Below are 27,554 nucleotides of genomic sequence, written 5' to 3' on the forward strand. Positions count from 1 at the left end.
GTCTCTCTCTCTCTCTCTCTCTCTCTCTCTGTGTCTCTGTCTGTCTGTCTCTCTCTCTCTCTCTCTCTCTGTCTCTCTCTCTCTGTCTGTCTGTCTGTCTGTCTGTCTGTCTGTCTGTCTGTCTGTCTGTCTGTCTGTCTGTCTCTATCTCTCTCTCTCTCTCTCTCTCTCTCTCTCTCTCTCTGTGTAGGTTCTGGACACGCTGCTGCTGTACCTGCGTCTGGTTCACTCTGTAGATTATTATAACTTCTGTGAATATCCGTCTGAAGACGAGATGCCGCATCGCTGTGGACTGATCCACATGAGGGGACCAATACCCACCGCTAAGATCACTGCTACTGAAGGTACACACACAGACACACACACACACACACACACACACACACACACACACACACACACACACACACACACACACACACACACACACACACACACACACACACACAAAATAGCAGCAACCTCTAGTCTTACAACTAACACCCTCCTGTCAGGTGCCGGGGATCAAACCAGAGACCTCATGATTATTGGTCGGCCACCTTTCCTCTAGTCGAGGCCATCCTAACACCCCATGAAGGGGTTAGAAGGTCATTTACATAAACAAGTTGGAAATTGTCTTACAAAGTTAAGGCTAAGGAAGGTCTTCTAAGATGTTTGAACCTTAGTAGTCCAGCAGATAGGTGCGATATATGAATGCATTGTGCTTTCAATGATACAAACATTAGCTGTATAGTTTAGGCTAAAACTGTTCTTGGTTTATCTCAGTGATTTCTTGCTCCTAGACGTTAAACGTTGGGGGAACGAGTCCCTCTGTTTGTCCCTAGTTTTTAAAAGTGGTGATGTAATACGTTGCTGTGCTGTTATTGGACAGTGAGTGAATAATATTTTTTTTACTGTGTCTGTGTCTGTGTGTGTGTGTGTGTGTGTGTGTGTGTGTGTGTGTGGTTGTGTGTGTGTGTCTCTGTGTGCATGTGTTTGTGGTTGTGTGTGTGTGTCTCTGTGTGTGTGTGTGTGTGTGTGTGTGTTCCAGTGAGTGAACACCAGCGTATGTGTGAGGAGCGTCTGGCTCCTCTTCTCTCCGTGTCAGAAACTCTGAGTGAAGAAGACGCAGTGAGACTGGGCAAGAAAGACCCGGAGCAAGAGGTGAGACGTCTGTCTGTCTGTTTACCTGTCTGTCTTTCCCTGTGTGTGTGTGTGTCTGTCTGTCTGTCTTTGTGTTTCTCTGTGTGTTTGTCTGTCTGTGTGTATGTTAACCTGTCTGTCTGTCTGTTTACCTGTCTGTGTGTGTGTCTGTTTACCTGTCTGTATGTGTTTCTGTCTCTCTGTATATCTGTCTGTCTGTTCACCTGTCTGTCTGTCTGTGTGTTTACCTGTCTGTCTGTCTGTCTGTATGTTTACCTGTCTGTCTGTCTCTCTGTATATCTGTCTGTCTGTTCACCTGTCTGTCTGTCTGTCTGTCTGTCTGTCTGTCTGTCTGACTGTCTGTCTGTCTGGGCTGAATTCTGTCACCTTGCTGCAACTCTTGTGTTTGTTTGAGGTGTTGTGCCATAAATATACCCCCCCCCCCCAACTCACTGTCCTCCTCACACCCTACCAACCCCCACAGCCATTCAGACCTGTCTGTCTGTCTGTCTGTCTGTGTCAGAGCGGGTAGCTCCAGACTCTAAGCCCCCCGTCCCCATCAATTTGTGCATAATTGTCTGTTTTTCGTTTTTCTTCTCTTTTTTGTTGCTTTGGACAGAGTTTTAGAAAAGCGCTATATAGTGAATGTATTATAGTGGTTAGCGCCCCCCCCCCCCCTCTCCATAGAGTAAAAGTTGAATGTATTGTAGTAACGGAAGTAAAAGGAAAAAGCCAAAAATAATAATTATATTATTTTAACTCTCTGTCTCTCTCAGGTGGAGAAGTTCCTGGCTGCCAACGCTCAGGAACTCAGTAAAGACAAGTGGCTTTGTCCTTTGAGCGGGAAAAAGTTCAAGGTGTGTAAACCTGTGTGTGTGTCTGTGTGTGCACGTGCGTGGGCTGCCACCATATTGATCTTAGTCTGTTTAGACTTTGTTTTTGCGTTTTTTTTCCTCTACAATTTTTACTTTTTTTTATCATTTTCTTTTATACTACGTTTTCCAACTTATCTAAATCTTCCGACATCTACATTTTTGAAAAACTTCTTTCTGTGTGTGTGTGTGTGTGTGTGTGTGTGTGTGTGTGTGTGTGTGTGTGTGTGTGTGTGTATATTAAATCAAATCAAATCAGTTTTATGTGTATAGCCCAATATCACAAATAGACATCTGCCTCAGTGGGCTTTACATTCCATACAGTATGATACCCTGCCCTTAGACCCTTAGTACTATGTTAACAGCTGTTGTTGTTGTTGTTGTTGTTGTTGTTGTTGTTGTGGTCTAGGCCCCAGAGTTTGTGCGTAAACACATCCTGAACAAACACGGAGACAAAGTGTCCGCCGTCAGACAGGAAGTGGTTTTCTTCAACAACTTCCTGTCGGACGCAAAGAGACCAGCGGTGCCGGAGAACAAACCCCTCCCCCCTCCACCAGGTAAATATACTTTAATATGCTATGCTATGCTGACAGACAGACAGACAGGCAGACAGACAGACAGACAGACAGACAGGCAGGCAGGCAGGCAGGCAGGCAGGCAGACAGACAGACAGACAGACAGACAGGCAGGCAGGCAGGCAGGCAGACAGACAGACAGACAGACAGACAGACAGACAGGCAGGCAGGCAGACAGACAGACAGACAGACAGACAGACAGACAGACAGACAGACAGGCAGGCAGGCAGGCAGGCAGACAGACAGACAGACAGACAGACAGACAGACAGACAGACAGACAGACAGACAGACAGGCAGACAGACAGGCAGGCAGGCAGACAGACAGACAGGCAGACAGACAGACAGGCAGACAGACAGACAGACAGGCAGACAGACAGACAGGCAGACAGACAGACAGACAGACAGGCAGGCAGGCAGACAGACAGACAGACAGGCTCCCTGCACCAGCTTACTATACTATATACAGTCATGGACTCACATTGACGTCTTTTACCAAATAAATTATATCCGATTTGGCTTTTTGTCGATTCACTTTTGTTTTTGTTTTTTCATTGCAAACGAATAACATCAAAATATTAATGCCAAAACATTTGTACCTGCAAACATTTATTGGGAGAAGCAGTGAATTATCTGACAGAATTCCAGAGGTGCCAACACTTTTGTCCATGACTGTATATATACACTACAGACGGACAGACAGACAGACAGACAGACAGACAGACAGACAGACAGACAGACAGACAGACAGACAGACAGACAGACAGTTAGAGCAACACGCACACACACTAACTCTCTCTCTCTCAGCTCCTCCCGGTCTTCAAGGTTTTCCTGGTCAGTCGCAGCAGCAGCCGAGTCTTCTGGGATATCCGCCTGGAGTCAGACCGCCCATGCCCGGCTTCCCTGGTAACACTCACTCACTCACTCACTCACTCACTCACTCACTCACTCACTCACTCACTCACTCACTCACTCACTCACTCACTCACTCACTCACTCACTCACTCACTCACTCACTCACTCACTCACTCACTCACTCACTCACTCACTCACTCACTCACTCACTCACATACGCACGCACACACATTGTAACACACAACACCAGATGCCATGTAAAAATCTTTGTTCATAATAAAACAACTGTCTTCAAAGTGTTGTATTAATGTGTGTGTGTGTGTGTGTGTGTGTGTGTGTGTGTGTGTGTGTGTGTGTGTGTGTGTGTGTGTGTGTGTGTGTGTGTGTGTGTGTGTGTTACAGGCGGAGGACCTCCTTTCCCTAACCAGTTTGGGGCGGGTCGTGGTAACTATGACAACTTCAGAGGTCATTTAGGAGGAGGAGGAAATTTCCCCCCCAAACCGCGGAACAACAACAGGTAAAATACACACTAGCACACACACACACACACCAGCACACACACACACACACACACACACACACTCACACACACACACACAGATATATATATACAGTATATATATACAGTATATACATTCACTGGCCACAACAGGTATATAAAAAGGAAACACAACTGACTACTAGCATCAGGGGGGCCAGTTTGACCCTGGTAGTTTTTGGTTTTTGTGAAATAATTTTGTTTCTGTGTGCAAACCATAGATGGTCTTTTTAAGAAATTTAATTTTCATAATTCTGTATATGGGGAGGGGCGCTTGTGGTGTAGTGGTTAGACACCCCTCCCCCCACCATAGAGTCTCAGTCCTCTTCACAGCAGACCCGGGTTAGAATCCAGCCCGGGTCGTTCTCTGCATCTACATTGTGGGCTATTTACACTGAATTGGAAAATTATGATATATACAATCATATCATGATCATGGTAAAACCGCTTTTAGCTATAGTGCCCCTGACTCCTGGAACAGCCTACAACATACAATTAAAATAAATACACTCATATCTGTTAACCAATTTAAAAGTATTATTTTGAATCAACCCCTCCACACTTGTAACTGTTTTAATTAGGCTATTATTTATTTCATTCAATTGATCTGAATGTTTTAAATTGTTGTTGTCTGTGTGTGTGTGTGTGTGTGTGTGTGTGTGTGTGTAAACTTGTTATGTATTCTCATTGTATATTGTGTATCTGTACTCGACGTCATTGTAAAAGAGGGTCACCCCTCAATTGATCTTTCGAGGTTAAATAAAGGTTACAACAATATGAAAAAGTTTGGGAACCCCTCTCAGCCGGCATTATAATTGACTCTGCTTTCACAAAAAAAATATAAAAGTGGTATGTCTTTAATTTACCAGGAACAGCTAAGTACTGGGATGTTTTCCAAACAAAGATTTTTTTGAAAAGCAGTATTTGGTTGTATGAAATAAAATAAAATGTGAAAAACTGGCTGTGCAAAAATATGGGTACCCTTGTGGTTTTGTTGATTTTAATGCCTGTAACAGCATGTAAAACTGATGATTTTAAACACAAAGTTGGTTGGATTATGTTGTTAAGCCTTGAACCTCATAGAATTGTCTGTTTAATCATGAGAAAATGTATTTTAGGTGCCTAAATGCAAGTTGCACTTCTCTTTGACTCTCTGCTGAAGTGAGACAGAATGGGATCATCAAAACAGCTCCCAAAAGATCTTAAAAACAAAGACTATTCATTGTCATGGTTTAGGGGAAGGCTACAAGAAGCTTTCCCAAAGGTTTCAATTGTCAATTTCTACTGTAAGGAACGTTGTCAGGGAATGGAAGGACACAGGCACAGTTGCAGTTAAACCCAGGTCTAGCAGACCAAGAAAAGTACAAGAGCGGCATATGCGGCGGATTGTGAGAATGGTTGCACACAACCCAAAGATCACCTCCAAAGACCTGCAAGAACATCTGGCTGCAGATTGTGTATCTGTACATGGTTCTACAATTCAGTGCAATTTGCACCAAAACATCTGTATGGCCGGGTGATGAGAAGGAAGCCTTTTCTGCGCCCACGCCACAGATACAGTTGCATGGAGTATGCAAAAGCTCATTTAGACAAGCCAGCTTCATATTGGAAGAAAATGCTTTGGACTGATGAGACAAAAATTAAGTTATTTGGTCTTTATAAAAAGCAGATGTTTTGGTGCAAATTGCGCTGAATTGTTGAACGATGTACAGATGCACCATCTGCAGCCAGATGTTCTTGCAGGCCTTTGGAGGTGATCTGTGGGTTGTGTGCAACCATTCTCACAATCCGCCGCATATGCCGCTCCTGTTTTTTTCTTGGTCTGCCATGCCTGGGTTTAACTGCCACTATGCCTGTGTCCTTCCATTTCCTGACAACGTTCCTTACAGTCGAAATTGACAATTGAAACCTTTGGGAAAGCTTCTTGTAGCCTTCCCCTAAACCATGACAATGAACAATCTTTGTTTTTCAGATCTTTTGGGAGCTGTTTTGATGATCCCATTCTGTCTCACTTCAGCAGAGAGTCAAAGAGAAGTGCAACTTGCATTTAGGCACCTAAAATACATTTTCTCATGATTAAACAGACAATTATATGAGGTTCAAGGCTTAACAACATAATCCAACCAACTTTGTGTTTAAAGTCATCAGTTTTACATGCTGTTACAGGCATTACAATCAACAAAACCACAAGTGTACCCATATTTTTGCACAGCCAGTTTTTCACATTTTATTTTATTTCATACAACCAAATACTGCTTTTCAAAAAATCTTTGTTTGGAAAACATCCCAGTACTTAACTGTTCCTGGTAAATTAAAGACATACCACTTTTATATTTTTTTTGTGAAAGCAGAGTCAATTATAATGCCGGCTGAGAGGGGTTCCCAAACTTTTTCATATGACTGTATATATATTTTTTTTAAGATACACTGAATTACAGGGGTGTAGAGAATGTGTGTCATAAGAGCATTAAAATGAGAAAAAGTAATGGGGCAAAAAGAAATCAAGGAACATTTCGAATAGATTAAAAAATGTGCAATTAATCGCGAGATAACTATGAAATAACTATGTGATTAATCACGCTTAATTATTTTAAGCGTTTGACAGCACTACTTTATATTTAACTTTGTGTGTCTCTCTCTGTCTGTCTGTCTGTCTGTCTGTCTGTCTGTCTGTCTGTCTGTCTGTCTGTCTGTCTGTCTGTCTGTCTGTCTGTCTAGGGGGCAGAGAGGAGACCCCCGCTCCATTATTGAGTACAGAGACCTCGACGCTCCAGATGATCTCGACTTCTTTTAATCTGGACGGAGAGAAACCACACCGTTGTTCAGTGTTTATTTTTAAACAATTTTATTTTAACTTTTTTTTTTCATCTTCCCACCATTTATTGTTGTCTTTTTTCCCTCCCCCTCACTTGTGTTAGGCGTGTGTGTGAGTGAGAGACTGTGTGTGTGTGTGTGTGTGTGTGTGTGTGTGTGTGTGTGTGTGTGTGTGTGTGAGTGTGTGAGAGACTGTGTGTGTGTGTGTGTGTGTGTGTGTGTGTGTGTGAGAGACGGTGTGTGTGTGTGTGTGTGAGTGAGAGAGAATGTGTGTGTGTGTGTGTCAGGACCAACCTAATTGTCGGCTGTCTGGTGAAAATAATCTGATTTAAACTTTTTCCAATAAAGACACAGGAAGACAGATGACTCGTGTGTGTTTTTTGATCCTCCATTTTCAAAGTTGTTTGTGTTTGTTTATGGAGATTTACAATCCTAGATATCTGACTGATTAGAACTGACCCACATGCCGCAACACACACACACACACACACACACACGCAAGGTGCTCTCTGAACCTCCTACCCGGCATGCAATCTATCGGTTGACCACCCTACCCACTTCGCCACTCCCGTAAGGCAAAACTTGACTTGCGAAATTATTGAATTTTATGTCATCCCCACATGTGAAAATACCCAGATTTATCCATTGATTTGGGTTTAAATTACTAACTAAATGCCTTTCTGTCTGTTGCTCAGAGGCAGAGCAAACTCGCATACTCTTTCTTTTTTCTATTCTACATACTACATCCGACGACAAAAATAATCTAGTTAGGATGCAGTAGGCATACTAATGGGACATACTTTTACTCTTATTTCATCAAAACTGCGCCTTGATCTTGCCTCTTGCTTTTATATCCAGCGCATCCCTGTTTGTTTTCATATGGAGGCTTCGTCGATGTGACGTCACTTCACGTGCGCACCGGATTGTGGGTCAGAATCGCCCAAATAGGATGCACTTTTCAACACTAACAATCTTGGCCGGATGAAGTAGGACATCCGGGTACTTCTAACCATCCTAAATCTGGCCACAAGAATCAGGACATCGTAAATCTTTTTTCTACCAAACTATATAGTAGAAAGTATGCGATTCGGAACGCAGGGACCGATTCATGTTGTGGTAACACTCAGGGTGTTAACAACAGGGTGTGAACGTGTGAAGTGCCACTCAGAGGAGGATCCTGCATTTCACAATACACCGGGGTCTGTGATAACGTCTAGTCTACCAGCTCATCAAAGAGATAGTTCAGTATTCATGAAGTCTGTTGGTATTCAGTCCTTCTGCATAGTTAGTGTGATACCCTATGAAGAGAGAGAGACAGACACACACACACAGTCCTCCTGCATAGTTAGTGTGTTACTTTATGGAGACACACACACACACAGTCCTTCTGCATAGTTAGTGTGATACCCTATGAAGAGAGAGAGAGACACACACACACACACACACACACACACACACACACACACAGTCCTCCTGCATAGTTAGTGTGATACCCTATGAAGAGAGAGAGAGAGACACACACACACACAGTCCTCCTGCATAGTTAGTGTGTTACCTTATGAAGAGCGAGAGAGACACACACACACACACACAGTCCTTCTGCATAGTTAGTGTGAGAAAGCGCCTTGCATGGCAGCTACTACCATCGGTGTTTGAGTGTGTGTATACAATGTGTTAAGATATGTAAAGTGCTTTGGAAGCGCCTTGTGACCCTGGTCTGTGAAGGGCGCTCTATAAAGCTTACCTTATGGACACACACACACACACACACACAAACAGTATTTCTGCATAGTGAGTGTGTTACCTTATGTACACACATACACACCCACATATTCCTGCATAGTTAGTGTGTTGCCTTATGGACACACACACACACACACACACACACACACACACACACACACACACACACACACACACACACACACACACACACACACACACACACACACACACACACCTTCTGCATAGTTAGTGTGTTGCGGTACACTTTGACCAATCAGAGCGAGGCTCAGATTCTAAAAAAAAAACTATTATCTGTTCTTATTGGCTGTTGGGACTGTCCATTCACTTTGGCACCGACGTTGTTGGTGTAGACTAGAGCGTGTCAGGGAGGGACCAAAGAGAACAAGTGGAGCGGTTGAGGTATTTGAATTCAAATCTCTATCCCAACTGCCATTTTCTCCCCAAATTCTCCACCCCAGCGTTCATGGCTCACAGATAGGAAAGCAGCTCAGATCTACAGGAAGGCGTCGGGGTTAGGAACGTGTGTCACTAGCTCCAGAGGAAAGCTGCTAGTCTGAGCAACAGTAACTAAGGAGGGCGGGGTTTAGCGAAGTGACCGCGAGACTTGTTGGAGATCTCGCAGCTCAGCGTGAACGTGTGTCACTAGCTCCAGAGGAAAGCTGCTAGTCTGGTCTGGATCCGAGAGCAGCAATGGAGGAGGTGGACAACCAGGACCCGGAGCACCGGAGCAACCAAGTCCCCACCAGACAGACAGCGGGCTCACGCGGCGCTCAGGTCAGTGCTCATGACGTCAGGGATCAAAAGAAGGATATATATGTATATAGACAAAACGGAAACATGATGCTACTGTTACAATTTTACTGTATAGCCTACAGTTTACTGGCTTGCTCTCTCTCTCTCTCTTTTGTCTCTCTCTCTGTCTCTCTCTCTCTCCTCTCTCTCTCTCTCTCTCTCTCTCTCTCTCTCTCTCTCTCTCTCTCTCATATGGTTATTTGTGTAATATCAGCGGTCAATGGGAGGAGTAATATATAGGCTACTGTGTCTGGATGGATAACTTAATTCTCTATTTATCGCGTTGCGCTCAATGTGTAGGCTAATGTCGGAGATCCTGGAACACGGGGGATTCAACAAATCCAACGACAGGTCACACGTCCTTAGTGGTGCAACAGATCACGGTTGTTCCGTGGTCTGTACGGACCAACCCTCAAGTGTAGGCACGCACGTGAATCATGGATTGAGTGAAATGCAAAAAAAAAAAACAAAAAAAAAAAACGGCTGTGTCTTCATGTGATCGGCGATAGTGTTATTCACAGCATTTTAGCGCTAAATGGAAAGCTTAGAGTCCTAAGTCACTAAGAGTAAATCACAGACAATCATTTGATGGCGTTTTGGAGGGATTTAATGATTTCTGAAAGGTTCCTTAAAGGCCTACTTCACCGGTTTGAATATGAAGGTGTATTGAATTCTGAGATCCTATGTAGTATAAATGTGCGAAAAAAATTGAAATCGGTTCATCCTAGCCTGAGAAAAGGCAGAAAGAGTGTTTTTTTAACTCTATATTTCTCTTTCTTGTGACATCACAGAAAGAGAAATATAGGGTTAAAAAGTAATATTTACAAAGTACGTTTTTTTTTTAAAAAAGGAGGGTTTTCAGAAAGGGTTAGAGTGAGAAAAGGAGAGAGTTCTTATTTTTGATAATTTGGCAGTCTGTACGCACACCGTGGACCCATGTTTATGTTCAAAAACATCGAAAAAGTGCATTTTGCATAATATGGGAGCTTTAAGGAAACTACCAGAGGTGGAAAGAGTACAAACATATTCTACTCAAGTAAAAGTATGATTACTTGGATGGAATTTTACTTAAGTAAAAGTACTGGTCTAAAAATCTACTGAAGTAAAAGTGTAAAAGTAGCTGATTTAAAATGTAATTAAAGTACAAGTTACTAGTTACTTTTTAACAGCGGGAGGGGGCAGGGGTCTCTTCAGTGTAGGGCATTATATATATATAGACAAGGGGATATACATCTCAAACTAGTTGTTTGATTAATACAACACTTACAAATTGAATTGCACAAATTAAACAAATCATGTCACCACACATGTATGGATGTATACTGTGTCATTATACTTTAGATAAGCAAATATGGAGCAAATTGTCTGTTAATGGGGGAATGGGAATGTAACCGGTCTACAGACCTAAACAGACTGCAGCTGCAGTTCTAATAATGTAATTGTGTATAATTGATCTAAACCATGGACATTGCAAGGTTAGGCTGCTCGATTTTGACAAAAATCATAATCATGATTATTTTGATTTAAGAACTGCAACATGCACTTATTTAACATTTGAAACCATGACTTTTGACTTTAAACATATATACATATATATAATTGAACTGAAAACAAGGAAAATGCAAATAGCCTAAGTAAAACATATTTTTTATAATTAAATAGAATAAGTGTCAAAATCAAAATAAACCGTTGCAAATGTTGTCGATAGGGCACATCTTTTGCTAGCAGGAATGTGAGGGCATATTTTAATGTACAGTCCCCTCCATAAGTATCGGAACAGTGAGGCCAATTCCTTTATTTTTGCTGTAGACTGGAAACATTTGGGTTTGACACCAAAAGATGAATATGAGACAAAAGCTCAACATTTCAGCTTTCATTTCCAGGTATTCACATCTGGATCTGATACACAACTGAGAAGATATCATTATTTGTAAAGGAACACCACATTTTTAGGCAAGCAAAAGTATTGGAACAGATAGACTTTAAATAAATTCAAGTAAATAAACCGTAATATTTTGTTGCAAATACTTTACTTGCAATAACCGCATCAAGCCTGTGACCCATTGACATCACAAAGCGTTTGCATTCTTCTTTTGTGATGCTTTTCCAGGCTTTCACCGCAGCCTCATTCAGTTGCTGTTTGTTTTGGGGGGTTACTCCCTTCGGTCTCCTCTTTAGCAGGTAAAATGCATGCTCTAAAGGGTTTAAGTCTGGAGATTGACTTGTCCAGTCTAAAACCTTCCATTTCTTGCCCCTGATGAACTCCTTTGTTGTTTTTGCAGTTTTTTTGGATCATTATCTTGCTGCATGATGGAGCATCTTCCAATCAGTTTGGTTGCATCTTTCTTTAAATTGGCAGACCGAATGTTTCTGTAGACTTCTAAGTTCATTTTGCTGTTGCCATCATGTGTTACTGTGTTGTTGTCAAGATGAACCTTTACCAAAGTGATGGAAAGGCTAAAGTTTGGAGAAAGAAAGGATCTACTCATGATCCCAAACATACAGGCTCATCTGTGAAACACGGTGGAGGCAATGTCATGGTTTGGGCTTGCATGGCATCTTCTCGGATGGGCTCATTAATCTTCATTGATGATGTAACACATGATGGCAGCAAAATGAACTCAGAAGTTTATAGAAACATTTTGTCTGACAATTTAAGGAAAGATGCAACCAAACTGATTGGAAGATCCTCCATCATGCAGCAAGATAATGACCCAAAACACAACAAAGGAGTTCATCAGGGGCAAGAAGTGAAAGGTTTTAGACTGGCTAAGTCAATCTCCAGATTTAAACGCTATAGAGCATGCATTTTACCTGCTAAAGAGGAGACTTAAGAGAGTAACCCCCTAACACAAACAGCAACTGAAAGAGGCTGCGGTGAAAGCCTGGAAAAGCATCACAAAAGAATAATGCAAAAGTTTGGTGATGTCAATGGATCACAGGCTTGATGCAGTTATTGCAAGTGAAGGATTTGCGACAAAATATTACGTTTTATTCACTTTAATTTATTTAAAGTCTATCTGTTCCAATACTTTTGCTCACCTAAAAATGTGGTGTTCCTTTACAAATAATGATATCTTCTCAGTTGTGTATCAGATCCAGATGTGAATACCTGGAAATGAAAGCTGAAATGTTGAGCTATCGTCTCATATTCATCTTTTGGTGTCAAACCCAAATGTTTCCAGTCTACATCAAAAATAAAGGAATTGGCCTCACTGTTCCGATACTTATGGAGGGGACTGTATATCTCATGGAGCTGGCTGGATAAGCAAGTTGCATTGTAGGCTACAGTGTTCTTAATTGATGACTGTTGTGGTGGCAAGAGTCAAGGAGCTTCCTGTGTTTTTTATTCCTTTATTGCTTGCTCATAGACCACTTGGATTCGACTTAAAGTGAGTAAACTAATTGGTCGTGATGTTTTGAGGTGCGGCTGGGTCGCATATGATTTTTTTTCTCTCTCTCTCACGGTCGCGCATGTCATCTGACTAAGCATAACATATCTTGCACATTGTTTTAGTCTATTACTTTTACCTTTCTTCTCGAGCAAAGGCTGAATTTCTGCCGTCTTCTGGAAGTTTTTCAAAGCTCCTGGCAACACGCACCGTCTCCATCCTACTCTGCACTGTTAAGCTGAAAGCTAAATTAGACTCAAAGTAAAAGTATAGGTTTTAAAAATCACATAGAAAAATTACAAGTACACGAAAAAACTACTCAATTACAGGAACGCGAGTAAATGTAATTCGCTACTTTACACCCCTGAAAACTACACATTTTGAAATCCCGCGGACCTGACTATATTGTCTGAGCGATAGGCCTACATTCTCACTGAGGAAACTCGTTAAATAAGTAGAATTATTGATCAGTAAGTTAATGAACAAAACGAAGCCGTGACAAAAGGCTTACAGCAGAGTGAACTGTAACATCGCGCTGCGGCTTTTTGCCACATGCATAGTTATTGATGCAGAACATGTAAAATAGCCTGTACGCAGCGCCACTAGATGCTTTCACCTCAAATGATTTTACCTGGCGATCTACACACACTGGCTCTTAATGAAGCGTTCTATACAATCACAGGTTGCAACATTATTTCACTGTAGCTTCTTTCTTTCAGTAGTGATTACAGTTGGGACGTGACAGCTGACAGCTGTCACAGTTCGGACATCGCTGCAGACTCGCAAGTTAAGCTTCTCACAGTAGATTCGTACATGTCCGGAAAATACAGAATACAGGTTTTGTATCTAGGCTATTTATTTTATTGGTATTTGTAAGATGCAGATAAAGGGCTATTAGCCTAAATCAAACTCAAAATTGTAGCCTATTAATTTTGATGTGGCCCAAAACTAAAGTGATTTTCCACATATAGGCTATTCATTAGGGGACAGTGTCAGACTTGAATCACATTCTTAAGTGTAGGATTATCAATTAGGCTAAATGGTGTAGGCCTAATGTTTAAATCTGAGTTCAACCTTTCATTGCTATCTATCTTGTGATCCTTGAAGGTCCTAGAATTCATTTCTGGTGAACAACCTTTTACAGCACTCACCGGCTTTATTCACAACAATGTTTTGAGAACAAATTTTGTGTGTGTGTCTGTCTGTGTCTTTGTGTTTTTCCCCTTGGGTAATATAAGAACTCCAACAGCCTCTCTGAGTATAGATAGATAGATAGATAGATAGATAGATAGATAGATAGATAGATAGATAGATAGATAGATAGATAGATAGATAGATAGATAGATAGATAGATAGATAGATAGATAGATAGTGCCTGTGTCCACGTAGCGTTTTTCCATGCTTTCATGTGAGGGGGGGGAGACTGATCGTCATCTTGTCCAGTGCCGCTCTCAAATGGAGAATACTTTCTTTAAACTCTAAACTAAACTATCCTGACTTTGATTTAAGGTGGAGCAGCCAAATACAGCCTAAAATAATAAATATTGTTTTATTTTGGTAAATATTGTGTCTTCCTGTCAAGTGTCCCTTCTGTTTGGTAAACATGGCCCCATCCTAATGTGTGTGACGTGTGTCTCCAATGTCTTTGAGGAGTCCTTGTCTTCTTTTCCTTTGTTGTAAAATCCTAACGATTTCCGTCCCTACTGCTGACCCTGACTGCACATCTCTGCCTCACTCATAATCTGTCTCACTCATACTCTGTCTTTGTATTTCTGTCTGTCTGTCTGTCACTACAGAAACAAAAAGGAACAAAGAAACCTAAACCTCACCGCTGTCAACAGTGTAAGAAAGAGTTCACATGGAGGTCGGCCTTAATGATTCATCAGAGATTCCACACCGGAGAGAAGCCGTTCAGCTGTGACCAATGTGGCAAAACATTCACTCTATCAGGACACCTCAATGTCCACCAACGTATTCACACTGGGGAGAAGCCGTACAGCTGTGACCTGTGTGGTGAAACCTTCACTCAATCAGGAGCCCTCAAATACCACCAACGTATTCACACTGGAGAGAAGCCGTACAGCTGTGACCAATGTGGCAAAACATTTACTCAAAAAGGACAACTCAAAAGCCACCAACGTATTCACACTGGAGAGAAGCCGTACAGCTGTAACCAATGTGGGAAAACCTTTTCGCAAGCAGGAAGCCTCAAAAACCACCAAAGTATTCACACTGGAGAGAAGCCATACAGCTGTGACCAGTGTGGTGAAACATTCACTCAAGCAGGAGCCCTCAATGTCCACCAACGTATTCACACCGGAGAGAAGCCGTACAGCTGTGACCAATGTGGGAAAACCTTCACTCGATCAGGAAACCTTAAATTCCACCAAAGTATTCACACCGGAGAGAAGCCGTACAGCTGTGACCAATGTGGGAAAACCTTCACTCGATCAAAAGCCCTCAAACTCCACCAACGTATTCACACCAGAGAGAAGCCGTACAGCTGTGACCAATGTGGGAAAACCTTCACGGGATCAGGAAGCCTCAAACTCCACCAACGTATTCACACTGGAGTGAAGCCGTACAGCTGTGAGGAATGTGGCCAGAGATTCACCCGGCTACAGTCTTACAATGATCACAGAAACATCCACACAAAGGAAAAAATCTACGCATGTCAGTATTGTGGGAACGTCTTCAGTTCCTCCTCCAGACTGAGGTATCATGGGCGTATCCACACTGGAGTCAAACAGCACCTATGTCAACACTGTGACAAACGGTTCTACTCATCGTCTAACCTCTCAGTGCATGAGCGAATCCACACAGGACACAAACCGTTCTGTTGTGTCAAATGTATGAAAAGCTTCACCCAAAAAGCCCACCTGAAGAAGCACAAGTGTGTTTAAATCTTGACCCCTGTGTTCCTTTAGTGAGTTTGTAAATTAAATGCATAGAGGGGTTTACACATCATGATCTGACTTTGAGCATCTGAGCACACTGCTGAATGTGTTCACACTGTTACACAGTTAGAAGCGATAGTAAAAGACTAAGATGTGAAATCGACTCTCCAGACCCCTCTTACCACTGTACCACGAGCACCCCAGGATAACCAACTTTTATTGTGTTTATTTGTTTCATTTTGTTGCATTTAATCATCATCTTTTTATATTTTATTCATGTGTTTTGACATTCGTCTTGGAAATCTTACAATAGGCTAGTCTTTGCAGTTATCCCCTTTTAATGTCAAACTCATTTAATTACTTATTAGTTTTTTTTAAATGATTCTATTTGGCGAAACTATGTAAAAAAAGAGAGATGTACAAGTGCAGTCCATTTACTATAGTCACTTGTTAATAAACAGGTTACACATTGTTCCTTTGATTTAAGCTTGAAGTGATTTTTTTTTTTTAAAGCTCTGTTTATTAAATTTTTATTTTTTTAAGGCAAATGTACAAACAACACAATAAACAACAATAAACATTGCTACCAGACCGGTCCATATAGTAAAATATTAAAGATGATATAAATACTTCAGTGAGATATGTTTTTGATAATTGTTTTAACAGTGACAGCAGTACAAGTACAATATGTGACAAAGCCATTTCCATTGTGTCCATAACAAATTTGTGACCATTGTAAAACATTACTTCTATCTATTCAAATTCAAAATATAGTCTAGTCCCAAAAAAATATTTTTTAAAAATTTTTGAATTCAACATTTTATGTAATTTCCATATCCTCTCACTGCTGAAGGTGTTGATCTGTTTTGGCATATTATTAAAGATTGGACTGAATAAATACAATTAATTTCAGCTTTGTTTCTTTAGAACAGATAAAACACACAGACACACATCTGTATTTCACTCTGCAATATATGAGGATTTTTTTTTATCTCAGCATATGTATATCATGTAATAAATGCAGAGCCCTGTTTTCATGTGAAATTCCACCTATCAATGAGTCTTAAAAGATTCTGTTGCAGACCCTCCTTCATCTGAGTAAACTAATTTCCAAGAGTCTATCTGATCCCTTCAGAATAATTATTTTACATTTTATTAAGGTCTGGCTTGTCAAATGTTAAAATAGTTATGTTGTTTTTTAAATGTTTTAATCGCTCTGCATGCAGTTGTCTTTTTATTGTTTGAAACCATTTATTTTCTTTGTTATTTTGAATCAAAGTTAAGTTGTATTGTTGTTTTCAATCATGCATATGTTTATTCTAATGAACTGTTTTAGTTTGTTTTATTTAGAAAATGAATTTGAATGAATTTCCTTTTGAAAATGCGTGTGAATGCTGGATGCTGAAAAGCTGACTGTAAACTGGATAGCTGAATGTGTATGAACATTCTGAAAAACTGAAAAAGTCCTTTTAATTGACTTGGAGCTAAACTAAATTGCTAGCTTGGATTGATATGAATCAGCTGAAGGAGTATAAAAGGGAGTGAATAGTTAAACTGTCATAATGTAAGAATGATGTTGAATATTTAGAAATTCTAATGTTTTTTCTAGTAGAAATATTTAAAGAATGACATGACATTTTCAAGTGTGGAATAATCCTTTAATGGGCAGAATGAGTCACCAATCCTTAACCATATTCACTTTTAGCAACTTGTTTATGAATACTGTCTCTTTGTTTTCATCTTGAAGTATTTTTGAATGTTTGAATTTAGCATTATACCATGTTATTTCCAGATTATTATACTGCTTAAAGTGTTGAGCTGTTTTTGCCTTTTTATTAAAGATTGGACTGAATAATTAAAACAAATTTCATCTTGTTTCTGTAGAACAGATAAAACACACTTCATTCTTCCACATCCTTCACCACTCCCATACAATGGATCCAGCACTATTTTATTTGGAAACAAATGTGTCTTTTTCCATCTGTAATCTGGGAAGATTTCATCATTACAACCATTAAAGGGAAACTTCGCCGCTTTTCATGTGAATGGTACGGGACATGCGGTCCGAATTGATTGGAAGCAAGGCTATACCTAAATTGATGAGGAGATAATGTAACTTAGACAAACAACAACAAACCCCCCAGGGCAATGTCTCAATCCTAGGAGAAACAGTGTTTACATTTTGGTAACTTGAGTAGTCTACGTATTGTACTGTTGTTCATGTGTAACTATTGTCATGTTGTGGCATTTTTAACATTACTGTGTTGTGTGTGTGTGTGTGTGTGTGTGTGTGTGTGTGTGTGTGTGTGTGTGTGTGTTTGTTTTCCATGTTGATCAGCGTTTATGTTAAAGGGGACATATTATGAAAAACCAAACATTTACGGTGTTTGGGCACACTTTTTAGGTTATTGGGGTCCCTACCAGCACACACAAGCTACAAAAAGACAAATATGTCAGTTTCTTCTGGGATACTTATTTAGAAAAAGGGGGGATTTGATGGTCTGTTCCAAAATACACCGACTGATGACGAAATTGGTCGGTTTTCATTATCATATTATATTATACTCCCACGGAAAGCTCACCAGAAACTCGGCAGTTGATTGGCAAATCAAGACGCCCCCGTTGGTAACCACACACACCTGGCTGAGCCTCCACTCGCTCATGCAACAACAGAGTAGAAGCAGGCTGCAGTGTGAGCTCAACCTCAAGCTACCATCACACACCCCAGCCTCAAAGCACACTAGGGCTGAATGGATTTACTTCATTTTTTGTTAGGCTATGTCCAGCAAAGGTTTGCAATCTGTTAGTGTGATCAAAGCCTTTTTACTGGACGGTGGAGGAGACTGTGCCAGAAAGACTGAGGGGCACTTTACACGACAATACGAAACGGTGCAAACGCGGAAATATTCCCGCGGTTGCACTATATCATGTACATGAAAACAGCAAACGCAGGCATGAAACCGCAGGTTTTTGAGATCACCTCCCAGGGAGGATTTTTTGGAAAAAACACAACGGTTTTGGTTTCTTGTAAACACCAAAAGCATTTTCCCTTGTAACGCTGACGTCACGGCTCCACTTCACGTATGCATAGGGGAGAACGGGGTAATTTGTCACACGGGTTGGTTGTCACAATCGTTATATCTCGGAACCAGAAGGCGCTGTCTGTGAAATTTTGATATGTAAATATCCAGAATTGGGATCAGAGGTCACCTACATAGTCTTCCTTGGAGTTTGACTGCTGAATTTGAGGTGAGATGACTGTTTGTGTTTTTCATGTCAAATTGAAAATATTTAGCTCCTCAGTATTTTTCTTCTAGGCTTTTACACAATGGGTTTATAACAAAACACTTGTTACCCATACAAAGTGTGAAGGGTAAACTATAGTTTAGATTGTGGTTAGCAAGCTAATTAGTTGTCAGATGGTTGTTGGCCTTGATGCGAGCAAGAAATTCAAGTTGGGGTTGGTCGTCAAATTTTTTGGGGGGTTGGTTGTCACATGTTATCTCAAGGCTGCAGCCAGAAAAGGAACCCAATAACGAAATAAATTGTCAAGCTGTATCCTCACTGACACCCCAGAGAAGGAAAGAATAGAGCAGGAAAAGGCAGCTAGCAAGCAAAAGAAAAAAGGGCAACAAAATCAAAACAACCCAGTGCATCCCAAACTAGACCAGCTGCCAAGGCTACAGAACGTTATGTAGGCCTATTTGTCAACTTGACCATGCAATTAAACTTTCAAATTTAGTTCTACTTTCTTGCCTTCTTTTTAAGATTATTCCCATTAAGATTACATTGTGACAAACAACCCCATAGTGTTTGACAACCGACCCCTTGATGGGGTTGGTTGTCACAATGTGTAAGGGTGTCTTTGATGATTAATTTCTTCTTTATTACAATACGATAGAAAAAGTGAGGGGTACACATTTCAAGCCAACACCTTAAGCTTCAATTTAATATAGGAATGACTATTGAAAGATGTTTAGGTGATAAGCAATTCTCACTAGAGTAAAAAGTGTGCCTACTTACCCCGTTCTCCCCTAGTCTATAACATTTCCTGTCAAAATACCCACACGCGAGTTATAAAGTTAGAAGACAACATAACATGCACGGTGTCTCCGCGGCACCATCACTGTGATCAGCGGAGAGTGTCATGCAGGGCTTAAATAGGCCTATAACACTCGCCAATTTAGTCTATAGTCTATTAGTAAGTTATTGATACCATGCACCCGCCACTTTGTCTGGGGAAAGATTTGTGCGCTGCCGGTTTTTCTAGCAAAATAAACGTGTGTAGCTTCTATATGCCAGGGACACGGCTCTCTCTACATTAAAAAACGCCTATCCATAGTTCAGCGCGCAGCGGTTAAGTTACTGTTCAACAAAAGGAGCATTAAGGCTACGGCTTCACAGTAAAAGCATTTCACTGGCTAAACATTAATAGCATTTCACTGGACAAACGTGAGTTGACTTTTATTTTGAAGTACGCCTAACAGGAAAGTAGCCGCTCACAAAGCCCCTTCACTACCAGCATGTCTTCTGTTTTCACGAGTTCAATGCGGTGAAATAAGAGGACAGAAAGCTTGTCATTTACAACACTTGTAACCCCAAGCTTACACCAACTGCTTTATGAACGTTAGTGGCATTAATTTTCGGTTACAGTAAGGTTTTATGCATCAAATTGTACCAGAAAAGCTATCTACTACTACCTTGTACCGCCAACTGCTGGCCTGGCATGCTTACTACAGCGATTTCGTCCCGTTTCCTCTGAAAACATGTGTTTTCAACCAAAAACGGGAAAACTGTCACGTTTTCACCGTGTAAAGTGCCCCTGAGACACCATCCGTTCGAAATGTAAGTAGTCCTATTTTAAAATAAAAATAATTCTGGCCATTTGTTAGTTCAATGTCTGTAATGTGCTTTATTGTATCCCTCCTATAATAACCAGCACCGACTGAAATGAGAGAATGCAGTGGGGTTTAGTCATTAGCATTCGCGTCCGCTAGCTTTACCGTTAGCTTTATGCTAACGGTTAGAGCTGTGAGTCTTTCGCAGTGACTGTTATTTGGCTCTTTTGTGAGCTCACGTTAGACCTGCCGTGACAGCCCCTGAGTGAAAAACAGACGGTGAAACTGTATGGTGTGTTGGAAACTGGAGAGTATTTTTTTCAATAGCTTCATCCTGCTACCTGCTAGATGTCTGATTGTATAGCTCAAGTACACACCGCAATAAGTCTGCGGACAGTGTGTAGTTATAAGCAGGTGTGGTACAAGCAGCAGTAGGCCTATTACATGATCTCCAGTGTAATGTACACATAGACAGGAATACTGTAAGCTGCCTCTGCTGGTGTTTGTTTCCTGTCCATTATATTTCAAACAGCACACAGTATCACTCAGAACTTGTTGCTTCTTGAGCAAGGGCTATACTGAATTTATTAGTAGCCTATCTTATTTAATAATTGAAGAAAAAATATATTTTCATCAGTTTGTAGCTTTTATATTAAGTGGTGTGTGTCAGCAGCCCTGTCACCATTACAGAGACACAGGCAAAGGAGGCTCAGAGTACCTCGGCAGTGTCTCCCCTTCTCTGTCTCCATGTAGACAGAAGGCATATCTGTCGGCGGCGTGCCCATGGGCGCCATTCCATTCCGCCGGGAGATGGTCACAACAGACGCTTGTCTCTCAACTGTTAGAGCCACCGTCTGTATTGGTAATTAGCAGTGTGTGTGTGTGTGTGTCAGATGGAGACCAACCCCGTCCTGAAGAACATAACTGATTACCTCATCGAGGAGGTTAGTGGTAATGGTAAATGGACTTGTATAGCGCTATATCTCCGTTTATCACAGACTCAAAGCGCTTTACATTGTTTTTGTACACATTCACCCAGTCACACACACATTCATACACCGATAGCAGCAGCTACCACGCAGGGTAGGCTTAGCACTAGGGTGCTAAGCTAACTATCGGGAGCAATTCGGGGTTAAGTGTCTTGCCCAGGGACACTTCGACATGTGGCGGGGAGACGGGGGATCGAACCTCCGACCCTGCACACCAGAGGCGACCTCCCAACCCACTTCGCCACTGCCGCCCCTAATGTGCCGAGGAGGAGGAGCTGACGGGCGTCTCCGGGGGCAACGGTGAGCATGGCGACGGCGACGCCAAAGACTCCGCCTCCTCTGACGTCGCCGTGGAGACCGATGACACGCTGCTGAAGGTGGGAGGAGCTAAGAATGATTATGTTAACGGGACACTGTGTAACATTTTAAGTAATTCATTAGCTAAAATCAATATCCTCATTCATAAATATGTCCTCATTGGTGTAAAATCACCTCTGCCAATAATCTGAATTATCCTCCTGAGCGGAGAATTACAAATATTAAAGGTGCAGTGTGTAATATGACATCATCAAGAAAGTTCTTCAAAGTTCTAGAATGCAACGCTCCAAGGGTAACCACACCCCTTTCGAATAATAACAGAAGCTACAGTGGCCTTCAAGGACAAGAACAATTCTAAATTTTAAACAATGCACCTGATGACATTCCAACTATGACACTTTCAAGATGGCGGCACTAGGCCTTGGTCCAAGATATGCAGAAATATGGACATATATGAGACCCTCTCTAAGGAAAAAAATAATAATTCAAAACATTTTTTTCAGCTATTATGCACTAAATTAAATTTACTTATGGATATTATAATTACTTTCTACAAAATCTGCTAGGAAATAAAACCCAAAATTCTACACTGCAGGTTTAATATCACATTTTGTACGTTGAGAGGGTAAGTCTTATGGAGGAATCCATATTTTTGGAATGTCATCAGGTGCATTTTTTAGAATTGTTCTTGTCCTTGAAGGCCACTGTAGCTTCTGTTATTATTCAAAAGGGGTGGGGTTACCCAGTGAGCGTTGCATTCTAGAACTTTCTTGATGATGTCACATTACACAGTGTCCCTTTAATGTCTCGCTGTTTGATAAAGCTTGACTCCATCGGTTTAATCTCTGTTACTGTGTGTCTGTGTGTGTGTGTTTGCTACATTGTGTGTGTGTGTCTCTCTCTCTCTCTCTCTCTCTCTGTGTGTCTCTGTCTGTCTGTCTGTCTGTCTGTCTGTCTGTCTGTCTGTCTGTCTGTCTGTCTGTCTCTCTCTCTCTCTCTCTCTCTCCCTCTCTCTCTAGGTTCTGGACAGGCTGCTGCTGTACCTGCGTCTGGTTCACTCTGTAGATTATTATAACTTCTGTGAATATCCGTCTGAAGACGAGATGCCGCATCGCTGTGGACTGATCCACGTGAGGGGACCAATACCCACCGCTAAGATCACTGCTACTGAAGGTACACAGACAGACAGACAGACAGACACACACACACACACACACACACACACACACACACACACACACACACACACACACACACACACACACACACACACACGTGTAATAGCAGCAACCACTAGTTTTACAACTAACACCCACCTGTCAGGTGCCGGGGATCAAACCAGAGACCTCATGATTATTGGTCGGCCACCTTTCCTCTAGTCGAGGCCATCCAAACACCCCATGAAGGGGTTAGAAGGTCATTTACATAAACAAGTTAGAAATTGTCTTACAAAGTTAAGGCTAAGGAAGGTCTTCTAAGATGTTTGAACCTTAGTAGTCCAGCAGATAGGTGCAATATATGAATGCATTGTGCTTTCAATGATACAAACATTAGCTGTATAGTTGAGGCCACAGAGCTAGAGTGGGGTGGCCATCGCACCCCTGAATGAATAGCATGTGATATGCTGTACAACCAATTCAAAGATGATTTATAATCCCAAATGCCCAAATCATGTTAGTATCCATTGTAATGTTTGTCAGAAAACTAAACCCCTGAAGGGGGGTCTGGGGGCATCCCCCCCAGAAGATTTTTTAGTGTTTTTAACATGTAATCTAAGCATTCTGGTGCATTCTGGCGAAGATAATAAAGGAAAAAGTCAATATTTATTTCAGTTCAGATGAATAGTAAAATTAGCAAGACAACATAACTTGCTAGCAGCCAGATGCCTAACAACTGGACAGAGGGACGGATGAAAACTAGGTTTTGACCAAATATCTTGCTAAAAAAATAAACCTTTATTTATGAAATTCTGCCCTAAGAACATGTTACACTTGCTAACTACAAACTTACATTTTTTTATTCAGATTTCAAAAATCTGCTGGGACACGTGCCCATACACATGCATGGGTGGCACGCATGTCACAAGCACACTTATGCTGTTTTCAAGACCTTTGCTGACCAGAGACCAGTTCTAGTGGCCACAGTCCTACATAAATTCAGTACTTGAAAATTGCAAACTGATCTCATATCAGTGGATTGGAGTGTTTGTGTGATGAACTTGGCAACTACCTATCAAAAAAAGTTGAGAAAGAAAAAAAATACATATCATCTCTGAACTAGGCTACATATCAGGAAAAAAATTGAAATTACAAAAAAAAAAAAAAAAAAAAAAGATTATTTTTTTTTATTTTTTTTTTCATCCCCCTCGCGCCCCCCCCGATAGAGTGTCCGCGCCCCCCCCCCGGGGTTGAGAACCACTGGTTTAGGCTAAAACTGTTCTTTGTTTATCTCAGTGATGTCTTGCTCCTAGACGTTAAACGTTGGGGGAACTAGTCCCTCCGTTTGTCACTAGTTTTTAAAAGTGGTGATGTAATACGTTGCTGTGCTGTTATTGGACAGTGAGTGAATAATATTTTTTTTACTGTGTGTGTGTGTCTGTTTTGTGGTTGTATCTGTGTTTGTGTTTGTGGTTGTGTGTGTGTGTCTGTGTGTGTGTGTGTGTCTCTCTCTGTGTGTGTGTGTGTGTCTCTGTGTGTGTGTGTGTGTGTGTGTGTGTGTGTGTGTGTGTGTGTGTGTGTGTGTGTGTGTGTGTGTGTGCGTTCCAGTGAGTGAACACCAGCGTATGTGTGAGGAGCGTCTGGCTCCTCTTCTCTCCGTGTCAGAAACTCTGAGTGAAGAAGACGCAGTGAGACTGGGCAAGAAAGACCCGGAGCAAGAGGTGAGACGTCTGTCTGTCTGTGCGTCTGTCTGTTTACCTGTCTGTCTTTCCCTGTGTGTGTGTCTGTCTGTCTGTCTTTGTCTTTCCCTGTGTGTCTGTCTGTCTGTCTTTGTGTTTCTCTGTGTGTCTGTCTGTCTGTGTGTATGTTAACCTGTCTGTCTGTGTGTCTGTTTACCTGTCTGTGTGTGTGTCTGTTTACCTGTCTGTATGTGTTTCTGTCTCTCTGTATATCTGTCTGTCTGTTCACCTGTCTGTCTGTCTGTCTGTGTGTTTACCTGTCTGTCTGTCTGTATGTTTACCTGTCTGTCTGTCTGTCTGTGTGTATGTTTACCTGTCTGTCTGTCTGTATGTGTGTCTGTTTCCCTGTCTGTCTGACTGTCTGTCTGTCTGGGCTGAATTCTGTCACCTTGCTGCAACTCTTGTGTTTGTTTGAGGTGTTGTGCCATAAATATATCCCCCCCCCCCATCTCACTGTCCTCCTCACACCCTACCAACCCCCACAGCCATTCAGACCTGTCTGTCTGTCTGTCTGTCTGTCTGTCTGTCTGTCTGTCTGTGTCAGAGCGGGTAGCTCCAGACTCTAAGCCCCCTGTCCCCATCAATTTGTGCATAATTGTCTGTTTTTCGTTTTTCTTTTTGCTTTGGACAGAGTTTTAGAAAAGCGCTATATAGAGAATGTATTATAGTGGTTAAACCCCCCCCCCCTCTCCATAGAGTATAAATTGAATGTATTATAGTGGTTAGCGCCCCCCCCCCCCTCTCCATAGAGTATAAGTTGAATGTATTATAGTGGTTAGCGCCCCCCCCCCCCTCTCCATAGAGTATAAGTTGAATGTATTGTAGTAAAGGGAGTAAAAGGAAAAAGCCAAAAATAATAATTATATTATTTTAACTCTCTGTCTCTCTCAGGTGGAGAAGTTCCTGGCTGCCAACGCTCAGGAACTCAGTAAAGACAAGTGGCTTTGTCCTTTGAGCGGGAAAAAGTTCAAGGTGAGTAAACCTGTGTCTGTGTGTCTGTGTCTGTGTCTGTGTCTGTGTCTGTGTGTGTGTGTCTGTGTGTGTGTGTGTGTGTGTGTGTGTCTCTGTGTGTGTGTATCTGTGTGTGCCCGTCCACCATATTGAGCTTAGTCTTTTTAGACTTTTTTTTTTCGTTGTTTTTCCTCTACAATTTTTACTTTTGAGATTTTTTTTAATAATTTTTTTTTATACTATGTTTTCCAACTTATCTAAATCTTCCGACATCCACATTTTTTAAAAACTTTTTTCTGTGTGTGTGTGTGTGTGTGTGTGTGTGTGTGTGTATATCAAATCAAATCAAATCAGATCAGTTTTATTTGTATAGCCCAATATCACAAATAGACATCTGCCTCAGTGGGCTTTACATTCCATACAGTATGACACCCCCTGCCCTTAGACCCTTGTACTATGTTAACAGCTGTTGTTGTTGTTGTTGTTGTTGTTGTTGTTGTGGTGGTGGTGGTCTAGGCCCCAGAGTTTGTGCGTAAACACATCCTGAACAAACACAGAGACAAAGTGTCCGCCGTCAGACAGGAAGTGGTTTTCTTCAACAACTTCCTGTCGGACGCAAAGAGACCGGCGGTGCACGCACACACATTGTAACACACAACACCAGATGCCATGTAAAAATCTTTGTTCATAATAAAACAACTGTCTTCAAAGTGTTGTATTAATGTGTGTGTGTGTGTGTGTGTGTATGTGTGCGTGTGCGTGTGTGTGTGCGCGTTACAGGCGGAGGACCTCCCTTCCCTAACCAGTTTGGGGCGGGTCGTGGTAACTATGACAACTTTAGAGGTCATTTAGGAGGAGGAGGAAATTTCCCCCCCAAACCGCGGAACAACAACAGGTAAACACACACACACACACACACACACACACACACACACACACACACACACACACACACACACACACACACACACACACACACACACACACTAATATTTATACATATATGTATATACACACTGGTCATAACAGGTATATAAACACAACTGACTACTAGCATCAGGGGGGCTAGTCAGTTTGGTAGTTTTTGTGAAATAATGTTGTTTCTGTGTGCAAAGTAAAATAATGTAATCATCCAACGAGGGGCGCTCGTGGTGTAGTGGTTAAACCCCCCCCCCCCGCATAGTCTCAGTCCTCTTCACAGCAGACCCGGGTTAGAATCCAGCCCGGGTTGCAAAAAATGCCCATAAAGTAAATCTTTATATGTAACTTTGTGTGTGTTTCTCTCTCTCTGTCTTTGTGTGTCTGTCTGTCTGTCTGTCTAGGGGGCAGAGAGGAGACCCCCGCTCCATTATTGAGTACAGAGACCTCGACGCTCCAGATGATCTCGACTTCTTTTAATCTGGACGGAGAGAAACCACACCGTTGTTCAGTGTTTATTTTTAAACAATTTTATTTTAACTTTTTTTTTTCATCTTCCCACCATTTATTGTTGTCTTTTTTCCCTCCCCCTCACTTGTGTTAGGCGTGTGTGTGAGTGAGAGACTGTGTGTGTGTGTGTGTGTGTGTGTGTGTGTGTGTGTGTGTGTGTGTGTGTGTGTGTGTGTGTGTGTGTGTGTGTGTGAGAGAGACTGTGTGTGTGTGTGTGTGTGTGTGTGTGTGTGTGTGTGTGTGTGTGTGTGTGTGTGTGTGTGTGTGTGTGAGAGAGACTGTGTGTGTGTGTGTGTGTGAGAGTGAGAGAGACTGTGTGTGTGTGTGTGTGTGTGAGAGACTGTGTGTGTGTGAGAGACTGTGTGTGTGTGTGTGTGTGTGTGAGTGAGAGAGACTGTGTGAGAGAGAATGTGGGTGTGTGTGTGTGTGTGTGAGTGGGAGAGACTGTGTGTGTGTCAGGACCAACCTAATTGTCGGCTGTCAGGTGAAAATAATCTGATTTAAACTTTTTCCAATAAAGACACAGGAAGACA

General features: G+C 41.7%; 2 protein-coding genes across 2 annotated transcripts; both read left to right on the forward strand.

Moving 5' to 3' along the window:
- The first annotated feature begins 247 nt into the window (after positions 1–247).
- LOC307269154 (serrate RNA effector molecule homolog) lies at positions 248–27,554 on the forward strand. Its single transcript, XM_080052000.1, has 7 exons — positions 248–344; positions 1,031–1,143; positions 1,899–1,979; positions 2,404–2,551; positions 3,375–3,473; positions 26,374–26,488; positions 26,916–27,554. Exons 1-7 carry the CDS (start codon positions 275–277, stop codon positions 26,989–26,991), a joined length of 702 nt encoding a protein of 233 aa, XP_079908126.1. The 5' UTR covers positions 248–274; the 3' UTR covers positions 26,992–27,554.
- On the forward strand, positions 9,211–26,244 carry LOC307269420 (serrate RNA effector molecule homolog; the record flags this gene model as incomplete). The annotated part of the gene is made up of 7 exons (XM_080052388.1): positions 9,211–9,294; positions 21,193–21,252; positions 21,695–21,805; positions 22,766–22,919; positions 24,512–24,624; positions 25,534–25,614; positions 26,110–26,244. 7 exons carry the CDS (start codon positions 9,211–9,213, stop codon positions 26,242–26,244), a joined length of 738 nt encoding a protein of 245 aa, XP_079908514.1.

Source organism: Ammodytes marinus (genome assembly GCF_949987685.1).
Source record: "Ammodytes marinus genome assembly, chromosome: 23".
Lineage (NCBI taxonomy): Eukaryota > Metazoa > Chordata > Actinopteri > Uranoscopiformes > Ammodytidae > Ammodytes > Ammodytes marinus.

Coding starts and splice junctions, on each gene's coding strand:
- LOC307269154 (XM_080052000.1), top strand. CDS start 275: ATGCCGCATCGCTGTGGACTGATCCACATGAGGGGACCAATACCCACC. Junction 1,980..2,403: donor TGAGCGGGAAAAAGTTCAAG/GTGTGTAAACCT, acceptor GTTGTGGTCTAG/GCCCCAGAGTTTGTGCGTAA. Junction 2,552..3,374: donor ACCCCTCCCCCCTCCACCAG/GTAAATATACTT, acceptor TCTCTCTCTCAG/CTCCTCCCGGTCTTCAAGGT.